The 21,234-nt window shown below is 35.8% G+C and overlaps 1 protein-coding gene and 1 pseudogene across 6 annotated transcripts in view; both read left to right on the top strand.

Moving 5' to 3' along the window:
• The window catches only part of Ubr2 (ubiquitin protein ligase E3 component n-recognin 2), a 96,875-nt gene that overhangs the window by 42,520 nt on the left and 33,121 nt on the right, over positions 1–21,234 (top strand). For all 6 annotated transcript variants that reach the window (XM_046426110.2, XM_046426109.2, XM_046426107.2 and 3 more), the window contains 9 exons: positions 1,588–1,640; positions 3,789–3,891; positions 5,097–5,145; positions 5,655–5,809; positions 7,573–7,675; positions 10,016–10,125; positions 10,226–10,306; positions 10,920–11,098; positions 21,009–21,208. In XM_046426110.2, coding sequence (XP_046282066.1) covers positions 1,588–1,640; positions 3,789–3,891; positions 5,097–5,145; positions 5,655–5,809; positions 7,573–7,675; positions 10,016–10,125; positions 10,226–10,306; positions 10,920–11,098; positions 21,009–21,208 — 1,033 coding nt within the window. The remainder of the gene's footprint in view (positions 1–1,587; positions 1,641–3,788; positions 3,892–5,096; positions 5,146–5,654; positions 5,810–7,572; positions 7,676–10,015; positions 10,126–10,225; positions 10,307–10,919; positions 11,099–21,008; positions 21,209–21,234) is intronic.
• LOC131423482 (putative monooxygenase p33MONOX) lies at positions 11,110–21,002 on the top strand (annotated as a pseudogene).

Raw genomic sequence — 21,234 nt, 5'->3', positions numbered from 1 at the left:
CTACCACTGAGCTATACTAGCCAACCCTTTTTATATTTTATTTTGAGACAGGGTCTTGCTAAGTTGCCCAGACTGACTTCAAACTTTCAATCCTCTTGCCTCAGCCTCCTCAGTAAGGATTACAGGCATCTGCCATCACACTTGGCTTCTCTTTCTTAATAAAGAGCCATTTTTTTTTTCATTTTAGTGAAAGTGAAGTAATAATCACAAAAATATTTATAGGTTGAATTGTAACTCTTTTCCTCCCAGGGCCATAAGTTCCTCAGCTACCTATTTTTCAGCCATAGAGCTTTTCAGAAACTCAACTCTAATAGTTGGGAAGGAACTTGATTTTCATTGAAGTTTTTCAAGATATTTTCCCAAATTTGGAATTAATCAAAACTTTCAACCTTAACATTTATTCTTCTGAGCTTTCAATCTTTGTTACATAATAATACTTTTTTCAAACTTTTTAGTATGAAACATTTCAAACTTGTGCAGAAATAGAAAACATAATAAACCCATCATTGGCTTTTGACAGTTGGCCAACCTTCTGTCATCTATACCTCAATTATTAACCTCTGTGCCCCATTGGATTATTTTGTATAGAATGCTAAGTTTACCATCATCTGTAAGTAGGACTTTATATACCTAACACAGTGATTCTCAACCAGGGATGTTTTTGCCTCCTATGGAGGAGACATTTAGCAGTGTCTCCACTCAGTACAGGTTACAGGGTGCTATTAGTGTATAATGGTTAGAGGCCAGGGATGCCACTACACATCCTACAGTACACAGTACTATAGAAAAGAATCATCTGTTTTAAATGTCAGTGTGCCAAGATTGAGAAGCTTTGATCTAAGAGAGTTTAGAACTCTTTTTAAAAGTTTATATGTATCATCATCACATTTTAGAAACCAACAGTACTTAGTAATTTCTTATCACTGTATATCTAGTCAGGATAAAAATTATTTGTACTTTTTAATGCAGAAAATCAATCTTGGGTTGTTACATAATTTAACCTACACGCTAAAGAAGAATAAATTTAAAGCAGCTTTTTTTTTTTTCTTCTTTCAGTGCTAGGGATCTAACCCAGGGCCTTGTGCATGCTAGGCAAGCTCTCTACCACTGAGCTATAATTCCCATCCCTAAAACCACATTTTTAGAGTGATACAAATTCTTTGTACAAGTGACAGCAACTATATTTCTCAGACATTTTGACGACAGATTTCCTTACTTACAGAATTTCTGTTGAAATGGAGGTGCTATTTCACTGAAAATAGATAAGAAATTAATATAACTATTTCACAAAATATTATATTTTACCCAAATTCTTTTTAAATGTTTTACACATTTTGAATTTTTATTTAATTCCTTTTGAAAGCTACTACCTTGGTCCCATATGGTAGTGATATTTTTTGAAATTATATAACTTTGAACATCAGCTTGCAAAAAGTCTAAATGTATATATCTTCATCTTTAAAAATAGGAATAATAATATATCCATTCATAGGGTTGCCATAAGGGTTATGGAGATAAAGCATCATGCTCAAATTGATATCAGTTGTTATTAACATGAAGCACATTTACTTGTTTCTGTACCTTTAGGAAAACAAGGAGACTGGCATGGAGAGCGTAATTGAAGCAGTTGCCCATTTCAAGTGAGTATCTTTCCTGTTATTTCACATTTTATGGGTTTTTTTAATAGTAATTTTTCTTAGAGTGTTTCCTTTGATGAAACTGAGGATGAATTTGTTGCTTTCAGAGTGACATTTTCATGTTATAATTCTGAGCTGAACATCTCACTTTTATGATCTAGTACTGCACTCAGCAATATAAAGTAACATTATGAGGATTTTTCATAGCATTCAGGAGGAACCATAGCTAATAGTTTCAAATAATAATTAACCTGACCAGTGGTCTTGACTTGTGATCAAAGTAAATACATTGTAATTTCTTAAAATTGCTTTCTTTGTTTGCATTTAAATGTGACCCGTAAGTTATGAGATAGCCCTGAATGCTTCCTTCTCCATTGTCTAGTATGTACCCCATTGAATAAACTAGTTTATCCTCTTGAAGTTATTGAGGCAGATTCTTAGTCTTGCTTTTTTTTTTTTTCTACTTCCCACTCCAACTGCTGTATCTTTGTTTGTTTTTAATATTTTTAATTGTAGATGGATACAATACCTTTATTATCTTATTTTTTTATTTTTGTGTGTATTGAGGATCGAACCCAGTGCCTCACACATACTAGGCAAGCACTTTACCGCTGGGCTACAACCTCAGCCCCTGCAGTGTCTTTATTTTTATTGATTATAAAGGCAATACATGCTTTTAGAGAAATACAGAAAGGTAAAGGTAGGAAGAAAAAAGTATCACCATAATCCAACCACTTAGGTGATTTCTACTACATTATATATTCCTCTAAGTTTTTCTCTATATTCGTAACATTTGTATCTGTATGTATGTGTCAATGGCTAGGAATATACATACTTTAAAAAAATGGATTCACTTCTTTATAGTTACGTACTATAATGTATTTAACCTCTCCCTTGTTGATGGATATTTGATGTTCTTTATTATGAACAAAGTACTGAGCAGTAGTACATGTCATTGGTGTATAAAAGTATTTCTTTGAGGAACTGCAGAATCAAAAGAAAGCATATGTATTTTAATACATAACCTCCAAATTGCCTTCCTCAAGATGTTATCAATTTCTACTCCCAGTTCTAATAGTGGAAGAGAGTTTCCTAGAATTTTGTCAAGGCTTTAATATTTTAATATATGTATTCTTTTTTACCTTTTTTTTTAAAGTGGTTCTGGAGGTTGAAACTATGACTTCAATATATGCTCTCTACCACTGACCTATACCCCTAGCCTTGTTCACTTTAATTTATACACATTAGGTAGGTGTTACTTTATTTTAATAGGCATTGTTCTACCAATAAGGCTAAACATCTTTTCATGTGTTTATTGACCATTTATAATTAGTCATATTTGTGTACATTTTTCTTTGCAGTAGTTCATCCCCATCTTATTGTTCCATAATTATTTTTATATATTAGAGATATTGATTCTTACTCTATTAAATACATTGCAAGTACTTTGTCCCCATCACTTCATTTTTTATTTTTTTAACTTTGGTGGTGTTTCTCACAAGTGTTTTAAATATCTTTCTGTCTTATTCAGCTTCTGGGTTTATATCCTGCTTAGGAAGGCTCTTTAAATTCCAGTATTGTGCCTGCTTTTTTTTTTTTTTTTTTTTTTTAAACTTAATAGAATTTATCACAAACATCTTTACATATCAGAATACAGAGGGGCTGGGGATGTGGCTCAAGCAGTAGCGTGCTCGCCTGGCATGCATGCAGCCTGGGTTTGATCCTCAGCACCACATACAAACAAAGATGTTGTGTCCGCCAAGAACTAAAAAATAAATATTAAAAAATTCTCTCTCTCTCTCTCTCAAAAAAAAAATATATATATATACAGAAATTAACATCACTTTTAATGGTGTTCAGTTGCTTAGAAATGTTGTCATTTATGTAACCTGTCCCCTGTTGTCAGGCTTTTCAGTTGTTGGTGCTACATATCCATCATATCCACTTGTCTATTCAGGATGAATTCAAAGTGGAGGTAGTAAATAAAATAGATGCACATTAGAATTTGGATTGAGAATTCCAAATTAAGTTTCAACTTAACACCCATCGGAAGGATATCAGAGATTTGGTTCTTATCCTAACATCTGAGACTCATGAATTGGTGTATGACTTCAATATAAATATTATAAGGGTCTTTTTTTTCCCCCCTAGAAAACCTGGATTAACAGGACGAGGCATGTACGAACTGAAACCAGAATGCACCAAAGAGTTCAACTTGTATTTCTATCACTTTTCAAGGGCAGAGCAGTCCAAGGTAACTGGGAAATTTTAAAGTATGCGGGGTCCAGGCACAATTGTGCTTGTTCCTAGCTATTCAGGAGGCTGAGGCAAAAGGATCAAAAGTTTAAGGCCAACCTTGGCAACTTAGCAAGACCCTGTCTCAACATAAAAATAGGCTAGGGATGTAGCTGAGTGGTAAAGCATCTCTAAGTTCAATCCTCAGTACCCAAAAATAAATTAAAAGTATAATGAGAAGGGGTTGGATTTTTATCCTTTAAAAATCTTTTACTGCTTTTCACAGATTGAAAAAATAATTTTCTTCATTTTTATTGTAGAAATTTAGAAAATATGAAAAAGGTATAATTACAGAAAAAAATTACAAATTGCATAGACTATCACTGCTTAACATTTTGGATACCCCTGCCCTCAGGGTTTTATGCATAGATTATAAGCTTTATATGTATATATAATCTTATATATTCCCATACGTATTGGATTTTGAAGACAAATTTTCAACCTGCATTATAATTACTTAACCCATTTTACACACATTTCAGAATTGGTTCTACTAAAAATGCTTTTCCATGGAGATTTATTCAGTTTTCCTAATCACTTTTAAGTATATTTTGCCTTTTAGTAGTCTCCTTATACTTTTCCTTTTATAATAAGTGGCATTATACAAAACTAGTGTTTTGGTTTTGATTTTGGTACTGGGGATTGAACCCAGAAGCGCTTAACAACTGAGCCACATCCCCTACCCTTTTTTATATTTTATTTAGAGACAGGGTCTTGCTGAATTGCTGAGGCTGCATTTGAACTCATGATCCTCATGCTTTAGCCTCTCAAAACGCTGGGGTTACACAGGTGCACCACTGCACCCGGCAGAAACCTAGTGTTTAATATTATCATATAGCCTAAATTTGAGTTTGGTTTGTACATATTTCCCTTGCATTTTAATGCAACAAAGAAGTCATTTGGGGCAGCTTTTAGAGGGGAAAAAGTTAACTCTGGCATCAGTTTGGGAGGAACTGCAACACTAATGATAAAAAGAAATCTTCTGAGCAGCTGGGGATATTGCCTTGCATGCACAAGGCCCTGGGTTCGATCCCCAGAACCACAAAAGAAAAAAAAAAAATCTTCTAAACCGGAAGATAATAGAGACTGAATTACATTACTAGTTTAGGGTATTAAATTATTTTGTATTATAAATGCCATCTAAATAACTTTCATTTTTACTAGGCAGAAGAAGCTCAGCGGAAATTGAAAAGACAAAATAGAGAGGATACAGGTATTTTTAATCTTTCCAGAAATCTCATGTTGATCTCTTCTGCTTGCTGAAGTTTATTTTCTAACTATGAAAGATTTAAATGTAAGCTTTCCAAGTGAACTTCCTCCTAATTAATCAAAGGAATAATAAATAAATATTAACATAAAGATAGTCTGTATTAAGTCACTTTGGGGTTGATGTTTTTTTCTCAAATTTTGAGGCATTTCTAGGGGAAAAGAAATGTTTTTCTTTTTACTGCTATCTATGCAACCTTTTTTGTACATTGGACTAACTTTGAGAAGGTGAAATATAGTTTTAAGATGTGTGTTGTGCTGGGGATGTGGCTCAGTAGTAAGGTGTTTGCCTAGCATACACAAGGCTCTGAGCTCCATCACCAGCACCAGAAAAAATTTTTTTTTCTAAAGAGAGATATTTGTTAATGAATACTCTTCAAATGAAGATTATCAAAAGTATCTAACAGTTTTTAAAAACGTGTTCTACAAAAGAAACCATAATAACTTTATTTTCAGCACTTCCACCTCCAGTTTTGCCTCCATTCTGCCCTTTATTTGCAAGTCTAGTTAACATTTTGCAGTCAGATGTCATGTTGTGCATCATGGGAACAATACTACAATGGGCTGTGGAGCATAATGGATATGCCTGGTCAGAGTCAATGCTACAAAGGGTATGTTTGAAGACATTTCTTATATATATGTATGTATATATACACACACACACACACACACACACACACACATACGTATATAGTGTTTTGTAGTGAGAAACCAAAGTACTCTTGTCATTATCTATACACAGAAAAATTAGGACAAAATGTACTGTATTAACTTAATTCTTAATATCATATTATTATTCCTTTTGTGTATGGCTGTGAAAATTTGTGCCTGGTAGATATATTTGGTCAATATATCTCTCCATAATTGGTCCTGGCCGCTGCATACACAGTCTCTGATATTGGTATAATGTGTTAGCTTTTATGTATATTAAAAAAAAAAAAAAACCTTGATTTCCTCAGTATCCATATTTTTTATATTTATTTTTTTTAGTTGTAGTTGGACACAATACCTTTATTTATTTATTTATTTTTATGTGGTGCTGAGGGTTGAACCAAGGGCCTCACATGTGCCAGGCGAGTGCTCTACTGCTGAGCCATTACCCAGCTCAGTATTCATATTTTGTAATCGAAGAAATTGAAATTTGAAGACTTATATTTCTATAACTAAAAACTGGGAAATCTTGAACCTTGTTTAAATTAACTTTATAGTGGTAATGTAAGTCATTCTTACATTATCTCCTAGAAGTCACACAATACCCTGTTAACAGGTACTGCTTTTTCCATTGTATGGATGAGGAAGCCAAGTTTCAGTGAGGTTCATTTAATTTCTCACTACTCATCTAGTGATGACAGCAAAACAATTATTCAGTTTACAGAAATAAAGTGCTATGCTAGGCACTTTACATACAGAATTTATAATACTCAGGCCTCTAAAGAAGCAGTTTGTTCCTAGGTTAAAGATGATGAGACCATTTAGGGTCTCCTTGAGAGAGAAGAAGGCTTGAAAGCAGTAAAGCCAGGAATTCAACTACCATTCCTTTAATTGTCTGAACAGGCTTAAGTATCTCATTGGCTAAAGTGTATGAATACTTAAGCAATCCCATTTATAAACATGTATTTAAAATGGTAAAAGCTGGGAGCTGTGTTGTAGTAGAGATTAGTACTGTGTGAGCAAAAGATTTGTGGGAAATGAAGGAGTGAGGAGCAATGAACAGTATTCACTTCATATATGCACTTATGTCATTCAGGCTAATCTAGTTCTTCCAAGTCTAACAAGTACACTCTGTGGGGAGAAAACAGACCTCACACATATATCCCCCTTAAAAAAAACTAGTGAGCAGAACAGGAGCAGTAAATTATATACAAGTTCAATGTAGTTATATGTTTTCTTTAAGTCTCTTAAGGAATCTTTGTCAGATTATGCAAGAACCACAAACATTTTAGTAAATTGTGTAACAGTAGAGATAAAAATATGACTCTTGGATGATTAATATAGACACCTTCAGCTCTGTAATTATTTGGCCAATGAATATCATAAGATATTTTTTTTAAGACTGAAGTGTAGGTATGGAACAAAACTGAACATTATGTATTACATGAATTGCTTGGCCATAGTTTATAGTAATTTTAGCTTGCCCTAATATTTTAACTCTAAAATAGAAAATTTCATTTCCTTACTGAGAATTTTTTTATTATAAAATGAACCTCAGTCTTTGAATTCAATAAAAAATAATATTTAGAATTGTTTCTTATTGCATTTAATCTTTAATAACTTGATTTAACTTTTCAATCATGAGTTAATTATTTTTGTTATATGAAATAAGAATATATACTTGATTATTTTACTAAAAAGTTAACAAAACATTTTATTTGAGGTGTTACATTTAATTGGAATGGCACTACAAGAAGAAAAACAACATTTAGAGAATGTCATGGAAGAGCATGTAGTAACATTTACCTTCACTCAGAAGATTTCAAGTATGTATACACTTTTTAACTGAACTAACGCAAAATGTAAGTGATTTCAAATAATCACTTATAACTTCTTTTATTTGATTATGTAAGTTCTATTTAGGTAATGTTGAATTCAAATATTTGAGGCCACATATTTCATCTTTGTGTTAAAGGTATCATATTAGATCTTAATATAAAAATACTTGGGGCCTACACATACTTGAGATGCATAAATTTTAATTCATAAACAGTAAAAAATATTGAGGAGTTCTTAGGTTGAAACTGGTATAGCACATACATTTATCTTTAGGAAATAGATGTGTGGGGGAGGGGTTTTTGGTTGATTTTTTTTTTTTTTTTTTCCCTCCAGTACTGGGGACAAAACCCTAGAGGCGCTCTACCACTGAGCCATACTCCTGGTTCTTCTTCTTTTTTATTTTGAAACTGGATGTAAGTTGCCCAGACTGTCTTCAAACTTAAATCCTCCTGCCTCAGCCTCCATAGTAGATGGGATTGCAGGATTTCATTTTAATTTTTTTTAGTTATTTTACAAAAACATAAGATTGTATAATGTTGAAAATAAAATTAGCTGTAGGGGATTGGATTGTAATTTTATGCAAAGTAATTGTTTCTTTTTATTTTTTTCTAAGAAGGCCAGGAAAATATTTTTCATTTTTATTTTAAAACTTTCGGAAATGTGAGACAAGTTGAGAGTTGTACAATAAACACCCACATACCTACCACCTAGACTCAGTTGTTAATATTCAGGGATATTCATGTTTATATTTGTGTACCTTTGAACCATTTGTTGTAGACATCATATTTAACCTCTTAAAAATAAGCTTTTATTAATTTTTAGAATAAGCATTTGGTCTAATAATTACCTGTTACGGATAACAACTTTGAATCTTTACAGTTTGTGTGTGTTTTTTAAAAAATATGACTTGTACATTTTTATTTATTCAGTGTGTTACAGTTATTATTATTGTTCCTATTGATTCTCAGATCATGCCACTTTTGGTCAATAGGAGTTCATGCAGTTTCTGTGTCCCTTTCACCTAGTCTGTTAGTGTTTTTTCATCACCCTGCTTTCTGGTGCCAGAGTTGACAGGCTCAGCTTGTGCTTGCCTTGCCCAGACCCGCAATCAGCCATGTGCTAAATGTTTATAAATGAATTTATGGTCTTGTGATAGGATTTACGAATTCCTGAATTGAAAAGGATTATTTCTATAACTTTATTCAGTGCCATTTCTTCCTAAATGATAAGGACTGTGAGAATACTATCCTCTACTACTGAGGACAGAGGAGGAAGTGGTCCTCTTTACTGCTAGATCTCTAGTTTGCCTTTTTGCCTTCATCAAGTAAATGAAAGCAAGAGGAGAAACTGCCTGTTGCCACTGAAGACTGTCTTTGTGGGTGCCAGCCTTTCCCTACTCCTTTTTTTCTCTTGATATTCTTCCCATGGATTAATGTTGAACCTCCTGTTTTCTTTGTCTCTAATGCTTTTACTTTAGAATAACTGCAAAGACAGCTCCCTGATTTCATTTACTCATCATTAAATATCAAGTTCACCCTTTCCCCTTCTTTCTTTTTTAAAACAATCATCATTTTTTTCTGGACATTACTCTTATTCTTTTAAAATATTTCTTTTAAATAAGACACACAATATATATTTATTTGTTTAAAAAAAAAAAGAATCCTCTCATCTAGAGTCAGATTCCTAAAGCACAACCACAGAATTTTAGATCTGGAAGAATATTCAAGATCACATGGTTCAATCCCTTCTCCTCTTAGGAAAGAAGAATGTTTTGCCAGAATGTCAGCACTTAAATCAAGAAAATCAATAATTTGACATTTCTGACTACAAACTAAATTAGCTAATATTGGATTAAAGGTACTCTTGAATATGGTCTTGACTTTTATTTTCTTCAAATACAGAAGCAATTAATTTTTAAGGGAAAAATTTTGTTTTATTTTGAATATACCTTTTATTAAAGAAAAGGTTCAAGTAAATAGATATATTTATACATATGTGCACCCCTATAACCCTAATTCATTTTCTTAGACTTATAAAATCTCAAACCAGATTTTTTTGGTGAGTTTTCATTTAATATTGCTAGAAGCTATGTTAATAATTTGGTGTAAGAAGTGAATTATGATTGCTTGATGAACTCTAAGACATATGTCACATTCTCAAGAAGTATTAATAATCTCTATAAGTATTAATAATCTATTAAGTAAGGCTGTAATTAAATGATAAGCAACAGATAATGATAAGCACCTACATTCATCTTCTTGTAGACAAGACTAAGCTCTGTAAATTGTCAGCTAGTGTTATTTTGCCTTTTATTTTTTCTGCCTTAGAACCTGGTGAAGCACCAAACAATTCTCCAAGCATCCTAGCTATGCTGGAGACACTACAAAATGCCCCCTACCTGGAAGTCCACAAAGATATGATTAGGTGGATTTTAAAGGTAACATCTTTCAAACTGCTCTGATTGTGAGAAACATTAAATATTTGTTGTGATAATATTTCATAATTTCAGGGTAACTGATACTATTTTTTTGTCTTAGACTTTTAATGCTATTAAGAAGATAAGAGAGAGTTCATCTACCAGTCCTGTGGCAGAGACAGAAGGAACTATAGTGGAAGAGGTAAAAAAAAGTACATGCCTGCAGGCATGGTGGTACACACCTGTAATCCCAAGAGGCTGAGGCAGGAGAATCATGAGTTCAGAGCCAGCCCCAGCAAAAGCAATGTGCCAAGTAACTCAGCGAGACCCTGTCTCTAAATAAAATAGAAAATATGGCTGGGGATGTGGCTCTGTGGCTGAGTATCCCTGGATTTGATCCCCAGAACCCCTCCGCCCAAAAAAGAAAAGTAAATGTCTTGCATGAGTCCCTGTGTTCAATCTCCAGCACTACAAAAAGAAAAAGAAAGTAAAGTGTGATAATACTGACAAATTGTAGCAAGTTTAGTATGAGCAAATTAAATTCATCTGCAGTAAGTTGATATTATTCACAAACATTAAATTCCAAGAAATGTGCCACAAATACATTTATTTGTGGGCAATTTTTTTTGGAGGGGTGGTTATTTTGTGTTTTTTTTTTTTTTTTTTTTTTTAATATTATTTTGAAGATCTCTTCTTTGGGCTAAGCAAGATTGTAGAATAGTTTTGAATATTGATACTAAATATACATCTCTGCTTTGGGAAAGAAAATGTTCATTTTGCATCTGATGGTCTAATTGAATGAATTATAATTTCAGAGTTCAAGAGACAAAGACAAAGCTGAGAGGAAAAGAAAGGCTGAGATTGCCAGACTGCGTAGAGAAAAAATCATGGCCCAGATGTCTGAGATGCAGCGACACTTTATTGATGAGAACAAAGAGCTCTTTCAGCAGACATTAGAACTGGATTCCTCTACCTCTACTGTTCTTGATAATAGGTAAAGAAAGTAATCACAATTTCTTAAATGTCTTGACTAGAGTAGTTTTCAGTTAGGGAAGTGTTTCTTTTCTTTTTCTTCAGGAGTATATTTTTAGTCCTAAGTAATTTAGTAGAATTGTTAGTTAAGTTTTGTGCCATCCACCTAAAGAAATTAATCTTAGAAATCTTTGACTATAGACACCTAAAGTATTTTCCACATGAGATCCTCAACATTCTTGAAAGAATACACTTACTCCTTCCCTCTGCCCTATCTAGAGTTCATCTATTCCTCCCATGCTTCCCCTCCCAACCCCACTATGAATCAGCCTCCTTGTATCAGAGAAAACATTCGGCATTTGGTGTCTTGTGATTGGCTAACTTCACTTAGCATTGTATTCTCCAACTCCATCCATTTACTTGTAAATGTCATGATTTTATTCTCTTTTATTGCTAAGTTATATTCCATTGTGTATAAATACCACATTTTCTTTATTCATTCATCTACTGATGGGCATCTAGGTTGGTTCCACAGTTTAGTTATTGTGAATTGTGCTGCAATTAACATTGATGTGACTATGTCCCTGTAGTATGCTGTTTTTAAGTCCTTTGGGTATAGACCAAGGAGTGGGATAGCTGGGTCAAATGGTGGTTTTATTCCAAGTTTTCCAAGGAATCTCCAAACTCCTTTCCATATTGGCTGCACCATTTTGTAGTCCCACCAGCAGTGTAAGAGTGTGCCCTTATTTCTTCATATATTTGTTGGTTGATTGTATATCATCTTCTGAGAAGTGTCTGTTCAGTTCATTGGCCCATTTATTGATTGGGTTATTTGGTTTTTTGGTGCATAGCTTTTTGAGTTCTTTATATACCCTAGAGATTAGCATTCTATCTGATGTGCAAGTGGAAAAAATTTGCTCCCAAGCTTTAGGCACTCTATTTACCTCAATTATTGTTTCTTTTGCTGAGAAAAAGCTTTTTAGTTTGAATTCATCCCATTTATTAATTCTTGATTTTAATTCTTATGCTATAGAAATCCTATTAAGGAAGTAGAGACCTAATCCAATATGATGGAGATTGGGGCCTACTTTTTCTTCTATTAGACGCAGGGTCTCTTGTTTAATTCCTAGGCTTTTGATCCACTTTAAATTGAGTTTTGTGCATGGTAAGAGAGAGGGGTTTAATTTTCATTTTATTGCATATGGATTTCCAGTTCTCCCAGCACTATTTGTTGAAGAGGCTATCTTTTCTCCAATGTATGTTTTTGGCGCCTTTGTCTAATATAACTGTAATTATGTGGGTTAGTCTCTGTGCCCTCTATTCTAAGGAGATGGTTTTAGTATATTTTATAAAAGATTCCTGACTGTTCAAGTCATTAAATATCTGTATTCCTGGAGCTTGTGCTCTCTAGTCTGTGGTGTTGCAGCCACTCTCACGATTGCTTGGGTATGGACTGTGCCACAACCTCTTTTGGACCCACTTTAGTGCCAGAGACTGGACCACAGACACCTTGGAGTTTTCTGGAGAACAGAACCTCTGAATGGAGTCTTCTTGGGAAGCTTTGCCAATTTGCAACATCTGGACAATGTTCCTCATTCACACCTGTCAGTGAGCATAGTCATGACATTATTTCACTGTAGTGGCAAGGACTCAGCTCCAAAATTATATGTAGAAAAAACACCTGGATTCCAGTTTTTTCAGCGCTTCAAGACAACCAGAAGTACCTGTTCTTGGGCCTTTAGGCAAGATTACCCTGCCCATTCAGCTATGATGATGCCCTTAAGGACCCAGCACCCATAACTCTTCTTCCATCAGACATAGGCAGCATCTCCTAGAAGTCGGTGATTCCAGAGCACAAGTATCAGCATGTTGCCAAGGAGGAGGAAGGAGAGGTCAGTGTAACCTTCCTGCCATGACCCTATCAACAGTCACTGATAGTATGGACAAGGTCCCAGAGTTACCCATGTTATCATGAATTCTCTGATTACAAAACAGACCCAGGCAGGACTGAGAGACGCTAGCTATACACCCCACAAGGGCCTTACTACCAAGGAGGCAAAGTATCTCTTAGTATTGCAAGCATTTCACAAACTAAAGCTACAGAGTGGAAAAAATAACAAAAGCAGCCTGCATCAGCCTAGTACATTCCAAGCAACACCCCTCACTCTTTCCCTAAGCAGAGGCCCAGAGGCTGGTCTTCTGGTTCCTCTGTATCCTTACCTCGTCCAAATCCTAGCACCATAGATCCAGGAAAGGACAGAAACTCGTCAGATAAATGGTGACTTTTTGGACCCTGACCTCTTCAGAAGCCTGATTCTGGAGGTTTTGCCATCCATGACTGAAAAGGAGCCCAAAAGCCCTCTCCCATGGAGTTGATTTGTGCCCAGGTCACCTGAATGGCTGAAGATCCAGCAACCATCAAGCCACCCAAGATGGATGTCCCAGCAATAGAAAGGAAGAAACAACTGCCGTGGACCCATAATCTCAAATTGCATGACTTGAATGTGCTCACACCCACTGGATTTTAGAGTACTTTCTATCCCAGGTACTCAGGATAGAGGGTTTCTTGTTCTTTATCCTCCTTTTGCCTTGGCTATAACATAGGAATGGTATATTAAAAAAAAAAAAAAAAAAAGCTGGGCACAGTGGCACATGCCTGGAATCCCAGTGGCTCCAGAGGCTTGAGACAGGAGGATTGCAAGTTCAAAGCCAGCCTCAGCAACAGCAAGGCACTGAGCAACTCACTGAGACCTTGTCTCCAAATAAAATAGGCTGGGATGTGGCTCAGTGGTTGAGTGACCCTGAGTTTAATCCCTGGTTACCTGCCCCCCCACCCGCAAAAAAAAAAAAAAAAACACTCTCAAACTGACACTAAAAGTAGACACAAAATTAATTCTGAGAAACATCAGTGCAAAGCTTGTCCTTGAGTGGAAGAAACCATTTCGTAGTGTTTTAAAGTCAGATTTAAAAAATCTCAGCAGTGATATTTGGGGAACTTTTTTGTATTAGTACCCCAGACCATAACTTTGATTATTGCTTACTAGATAAATAATGTTTATGCTATTCCATAACCTAGGCTTCTTTTTACCACCATCAACATGAGCATTGACAAATCATGGTGTAGAGGTATCTGCTGGCAAGTTTGGGTGAATTTGGCCTTCTCGACGTGGCTGATGCTGTGCTGCAGCTTAGGGGGACCTAAGACCTGTTTAAGATTTAGGTACAGTTAACAGCTAGACTTGGCAAGGGCCCCTCTTTTCTAAGCTAAAACTGGACTCTCCTTGCTCTTTGGTCACCCTATGGATTACTTTGTCCTGGTAGCCAGTTCTTCATGCTTCTTGGTACCTCATGCCACTGCTGTTGGAGGGCTGCTTCTCTTTTCCATGTCACAGAACAAACACTAGTTTTACATATCCTTTCTTGCACTTTAAAGTGAGATTAGTTTAACTCCAATTTGGTTGGAAACTTCCTAAAAGGAGAAAATTAAGGCTATTGATTTGATATTAACAAATGGAGGTTAAGATTTTGTTTGTTTGTTTTTTGTGGTCCTGGGGATTGAACCCAGGGCCTTGCACATGCCAGGCAAGTACTCTACCATTGAACTATACTTGCTGCCTTGGGAGTTCATGTAAAATTAGGTCAATTATTTCAGTTATTTCAATTTTTTTGTTCAGGTCAGAGCTTAAAATTTTTTTGGAGAAGAGATGGAAAAATTCAAAATAACAAAAACATTTTTCACCAAAATGAGCTTCATATCTTCTTGCAACACATATCTTAGAAACTGTGTTTTTATTTATTTAAAATTTTTTTTTTTTAGGTGTAGATGGACACAACACAATGCCTTTATTTATTTTTTTTAATTTTTCTTGTTGGTTGTTCAAAACATTACATAGTTCTTGATATATCATATTTCACACTTTGATTCAAGTGGGTTATGAACTCCCATTTTTACCGCGTATACAGATTGCAGAATCACATCAGTTACACATCCATTGATTTACATATTGCCATACTAGTGTCTGTTGTATTCTGCTGCCTTTCCTATCCTCTACTATCCCCCCTCCCCTCCCCTCACCTCTTCTCTCTACCCCCTCTACTGTCATTCATTTCTCCCCCTTGTATTTTTTTTTCCCCTTTCCCCTCACTTCCTCTTGTATGTAATTTTGTATAACCCTGAGGGTCTCCTTCCATTTCCATGCAATTTCCCTTCTCTCTCCCTTTCCCTCCCACCTCTCATCCCTGTTTAATGTTAATCTTCTTCTCATGCTCTTCGTCCCTACTCTGTTCTTAGTCACTCTCCTTATATCAAAGAAGACATTTGGCATTTGTTTTTTAGGGATTGGCTAGCTTCACTTAGCATAATCTGCTCTAATGCCATCCATTTCCCTGCAAATTCTATGATTTTGTCATTTTTTAATGCAGAGTAATACTCCATTGTGTATAAATGCCACATTTTTTTTTTATCCATTTGTCTATTGAAGGGCATCTAGGTTGGTTCCACAGTCTTGCTATTGTGAATTGTGCTGCTATGAACATCCATGTAGCAGTGTCCCTGTAGCATGCTCTTTTTAGGTCTTTAGGGAATAGACCGAGAAGGGGAATAGCTGGGTCCAATGGTGGCTCCATTCCCAGCTTTCCAAGAAATCTCCATACTGCTTTCCAAATTGGCTGCACCAATTTGCAGTCCCACCAGCAATGTACAAGTGTACCCTTTTCCCCACATCCTCGCCAGCACTTGTTGTTGTTTGACTTCATAATGGCTGCCAATCTTACTGGAGTGAGATGGTATCTTAGGGTGGTTTTGATTTGCATTTCTCTGACTGCTAGAGATGGTGAGCATTTTTTCATGTACTTGTTGATTGATTGTATGTCCTCCTCTGAGAAGTGTCTGTTCAGGTCCTTGGCCCATTTGTTGATTGGGTTATTTGTTTTTCTTATTGTTTAATTTTTTGAGTTCTTTGTATACTCTGGATATTAGGGCTCTATCTGAAGTGTGAGGAGTAAAGATTTGTTCCCAGGATGTAGGCTCCCTATTTACCTCTCTTATTGTTTCTTTTGCTGAGAAAAAAGTTTTTAGATTGAGTAAGTCCCATTTGTTGATTATAGTTATTAACTCTTGTGCTATGGGTGTCCTATTGAGGAATTTGGAGCCCGACCCCACAGTATGTAGATCATAGCCAATTTTTTCTTGTATCAGACACCGTGTCTCTGATTTGATATCAAGCTCCTTGATCCATTTTGAGTTAACTTTTGTGCATGGTGAGAGAAAGGGATTCAGTTTCATTTTGTTGCATATGGATTTCCAATTTTCCCAGCACCATTTGTTGAAGATGCTATCCTTCCTCCATTGCATGCTTTTAGCCCCTTTATCAAATATAAGATAGTTGTAGTTTTGTGGATTGGTTTCTGTGTCCTCTATTCTGTACCATTGGTCCACCCGCCTGTTTTGGTACCAGTACCATGCTGTTTTTGTTACTATTGCTCTGTAGTATAGTTTGAAGTCTGGTATCGCTATACCGCCTGATTCACGCTTCCTGCTTAGCATTGTTTTTGCTATTCTGGGTCTTTTATTTTTCCATATGAATTTAATGATTGCTTTCTCTATTTCTACAAGAAATGCTGTTGGGATTTTGATTGGCATTGCATTAAACCTATAGAGAACTTTTGGTAATATCGCCATTTTGATGATGTTAGTTCTGCCTATCCATGAACAGGGTATATTTTTCCATCTTCTAAGATATTCTTCTATTTCTCTCTTTAAGGTTCTGTAGTTTTCATTGTATAAGTCTTTCACCTCTTTTGTTAGGTTGATTCCCAAGTATTTTTTTTTTTTTTTTGAAGATATTGTGAATGGAGTGGTTGTCCTCATTTCCATTTCAGAGAATTTGTCGCTGATATACAGGAATGCCTTTGATTTATGCATGTTGATTTTATATCCTGCCACTTTGCTGAATTCATTTATTAGCTCTAATAGTTTCTTTGTAGACCCTTTTGGGTCTGCTAGGTATAGAATCATGTCTGCTGCAAATAGTGATAATTTAAGTTCTTTTCCTATTTTGATGCCTTTAATTTCTTTCGTCTGTCTAATTGCTCTGGCCAGTGTTTCGAGAACTATGTTGAACAGAAGTGGTGAGAGAGGGCATCCCTGTCTTGTTCCAGATTTTAGAGGGAATGCCTTCAATTTTTCTCCATTCAGAATGATGCTAGCCTGAGGCTTAGCATAGATTGCTTTTACAATATTGAGGTATGTTCCTGTTATCCCTAGTTTTTCTAGAGTTTTGAACATAAAGGGATGCTGTACTTTGTCGAATGCTTTTTCCGCATCTATCAAGATGATCATATGGTTCTTATTTTTAAGTCTATTGATGTGGTGAATAACATTTATTGATTTCCGTATATTGAACCAGCCTTGCATCCCAGGGATGAATCCTACTTGATCATGGTGCACAATTTTTTTGATATGTTTTTGTATCTGATTCGCCAGAATTTTATTGAGGATTTTTGCATCTAGGTTCATTAGAGATATTGGTCTGTAGTTTTCTTTCTTTGAAGTGTCTTTGTCTGGTTTAGGAATCAGGGTGATGTTGGCCTCGTAGAATGAATTTGGAAGTTCTCCCTCTTTTTCTATTTCCTGAAATAGCTTGAAAAGTATTGGTATTAGTTCCTCTTTAAAGGTTTTGTAAAACTCTGCTGTATACCCATCCGGTCCTGGGCTTTTCTTAGTTGGTAGTCTTTTGATGGTTTCTTCTATTTCCTCAATTGATATTGGTCTGTTCAGGTTGTCTATATCCTCCTGACTCAATCTGGGCAGATCATATGACTTAAGAAATTTATCGATGCCTTCACTATCTTCTATTTTATTGGAGTATAAGGATTCAAAATAATTTCTGATTATCTTCTGTATTTCTGAAGTGTCTGTTGTGATATTGCCTTTTTCATCCCGTATGCTAGTAATTTGAGTTCTCTCTCTTCTTCTCTTCGTTAGCATGGCTAAGGGTCTGTCGATTTTATTTATTTTTTCAAAGAACCAACTTTTAGTTTTGTCAATTTTTTCAATTGTTTCTTTTGTTTCAATTTCATTAATTTCGGCTCTGATTTTAATTATTTCTTGCCTTCTACTTCTTTTGCTGTTGTTTTGCTCTTCTTTTTCTAGGATTTTGAGATGAAGTATGAGATCATTTATTTGTTGGTTTTTTCTTTTTTTAAGGAATGAACTCCAAGCAATGAATTTCCCTCTTAGAACTGCTTTCAATGTGTCCCATAGATTCCGATATGTTGTGTCTGTGTTTTCATTTATCTCTAAGAATTTTTTAATTTTCTCCTTGATGTCTTCTATAACCCATTGATCATTCAGTAACCTATTGTTCATTCTCCAAGTGATGCATGATTTTTCCTTCATTCTTTTATCGTTGATTTTCAGTTTCATTCCATTATGATCAGATAAGATGCATGGTATTATCTCTACTCCTTTATATTGTCTAAGAGTTGCCCTGTGACATAATATATGATCTATTTTTGAGAAGGATCCATGTGCTGCTGAGAAAAAAGTGTAACTGCTTGATGTTGGGTGGTATATTCTATATATGTCAATTAAGTCTAGGTTATTAATTGTGTTATTGAGTTCTATAGTTTCCTTATTCAACTTTTGTTTGGAAGATCTGTCCAGTGGTGATAGAGGTGTGTTGAAGTCTCCCATGATTATTGTATGGTGGTCTATTAGACTCTTGAACTTGAGAAGAGTTTGTTTGATGAACATAGCTGCACCATTGTTTGGGGCATATATATTTATGATTGTTATGTCTTGTTGGTGTATGGTTCCCTTGAGCAGTATGTAGTGTCCCTCTTTATCCCTTTTGATTAACTTTGGCTTGAAATCTATTTTATTTGATATGAGTATGGACACTCCTGCTTGTTTCTGAAGTCCATATGAGTGATATGATTTTTCCCAACCTTTCACCCTCAGTCTATGTATGTCTTTTCCTATCAAATGCGTCTCCTGTAGGCAGCATATTGTTGGGTCTTGTTTTATGATCCATTCTACTAGCCTGTGTCTCTTAATTGGTGAGTTTAAGCCATTAACATTTAGGGTTATTATTTTGATATGGGTTGTTCTTCCAGCCATATTTGTTTATTTATGTTACTAAACATGGTTTGTTTTCCTCTTTGATTATTTTTCCCCCCTTTACTATACTACCTCCCACTGTTGGTTTTCATTGTTATTTTCCATTTCCTCTTCCTGTAATGTTTTGCCAAGGATGTTTTGAAGAGATGGTTTTCTAGCTGCAAATTCTTTTAACTTTTGTTTTTCGTGGAAGGTTTTAATTTCATATTCCATCCTGAAGCTTAATTTCGCTGGATACACAATTCTTGGTTGGAACCCATTTTCTTTCAGTGTTTGAAATATGTTATTCCAGGATCTTCTAGCTTTCAGAGTCTGTGTTGAAAGATCAGCTGTTATCCTGATTGGTTTACCCCTAAATGTAATCTGCTTCCTTTCTCTTGTAGCTTTTAAAATTCTCTCCTTATTCTGTATGTTGGGCATCTTCATTATAATGTGTCTAGGTGTGGATCTCTTATGATTTTGCACATTTGGCGTCCTGTAGGCTTCTAGGACTTGGGATTCTGTCTCATTCTTCAAGTCTGGGAAGTTTTCTCGTATTATTTCATTGAATAGATTGCTCATTCCTTTGGTTTGGACCTCTATACCTTCCTGTATCCCAATGACTCTTAAGTTTGGTCTCTTTATGTTATCCCATATTTCTTGGATGTTCTGCTCATGGTTTCTTAACAGTCTTGCTGAGCTGTCTGTGTTCTTTTCAAGTTGAAATACTTTGTCTTCATTGTCTGACGTTCTATCTTCTAAGTGTTCTACTCTGCTGGTAGTATTCTCCATTGAGTTTTTAAGTTGGTTTATTGCTTCCTGCATTTCTAGGATTTCTGTTTGTTTGTTTTTTATAACCTCTATCTCCCTGTATAGTTGATCTTTTGCTTCTTGGATTTGTTTATGTAATTCATTGTCGAAGTGATCTTTCATTGTCTGATTTTGCTGTCTAATGTCTTCCTTGAGACTCCAGATCATCTGAAGCATGTGTATCCTGAATTCTTTATCTGACATTCCATCTGCTGCAGCTATTACCTCTTCTAAAGTTGAGTTGACCTGCATTGCTTGTGGTCCTTTCTTTACTTGTCTTTTCATACTGCTCGCGTTTCTTTCTGCTTGGTGAAACTGTTGTGTTATTGAAATTTTCCCCCTATATATTTATATTGCTCTTGTATAGTTGAAAAGTCTCCCTTGCAGGGGCGGGCGGCAGCTGTGCTCCTCCTCCAATTGGGGTGATCGGTCTACCACGCTGACGGGTCGCTGGGCCTGTTCTGCCGGTCGGTCGCAGGTCTGCCTACCTTGCAGGCTCGGGCGGCAGCTCTGCTCTGCCCCTCCTCCAATTGGTGTGATGTGTCTACCACGCCCGCGGACCCCTGGGCCTGTTCTGCCGGTCGGTGGCAGGTCTGCCTACCTTGCAGGCGCGGGCGGCGGCTCTGCTCTGCCCTTACTCCAATTGGGGTGACGTGTCTACCACGCCGGCGGGTCGCTGGGCCTGTTCCGGGCGCGGGCGACAATGCCTTTATTTTTATGTGATGCTGAGGGTCAGACCGGGTCCCGCCCACGCTAGGCGAGTGCTCTACCTCTGAGCCACAATCCCAGCTGATTTTTGTTTACATAGGAACTGACCCTCTCATAGAGAAGCACTAAAGTCCAAAATTGTCAGAACAACTAATTTATTTGTCTTCTATTATGATCTTTTATTTGCACGATAAAAATTCTTAGTACATTCTAAAAAAAAAAAAAAAAAGGTACATACCTGGAGTCTACTGTTTTATGATTCTATAGAAACCCTTTACACTAATTCATTATGTTCATAACCTTTTTGTTACAGCCCTGTGGTTTCAGATGTGAAACTTATAGCACTGGGCCCAGCACAAACTCAGGTCCCTGAACAAAGACAGTTTGTTACCTGTATATTGTGTCAAGAAGAACAAGAAGTTAACGTGGAAAGCAGGGCAATGGTCTTAGCAGCATTTGTTCAAAGATCTACTGTATTGTCAAAAAACAGAAGAAAATTTATTCAGGATCCAGGTAAGTCATAGCCAGGTCCTTATCCT

This window comes from Marmota monax, unplaced genomic scaffold, assembly GCF_021218885.2.
Source record: "Marmota monax isolate L192 unplaced genomic scaffold, Marmota_monax_Labrador192_F-V1.1 WCK01_AAM20220418_F8-fsc00187, whole genome shotgun sequence".
In the NCBI taxonomy this organism is placed as follows: domain Eukaryota; kingdom Metazoa; phylum Chordata; class Mammalia; order Rodentia; family Sciuridae; genus Marmota; species Marmota monax.
This window is presented reverse-complemented; position numbering and strand designations above follow the sequence as displayed.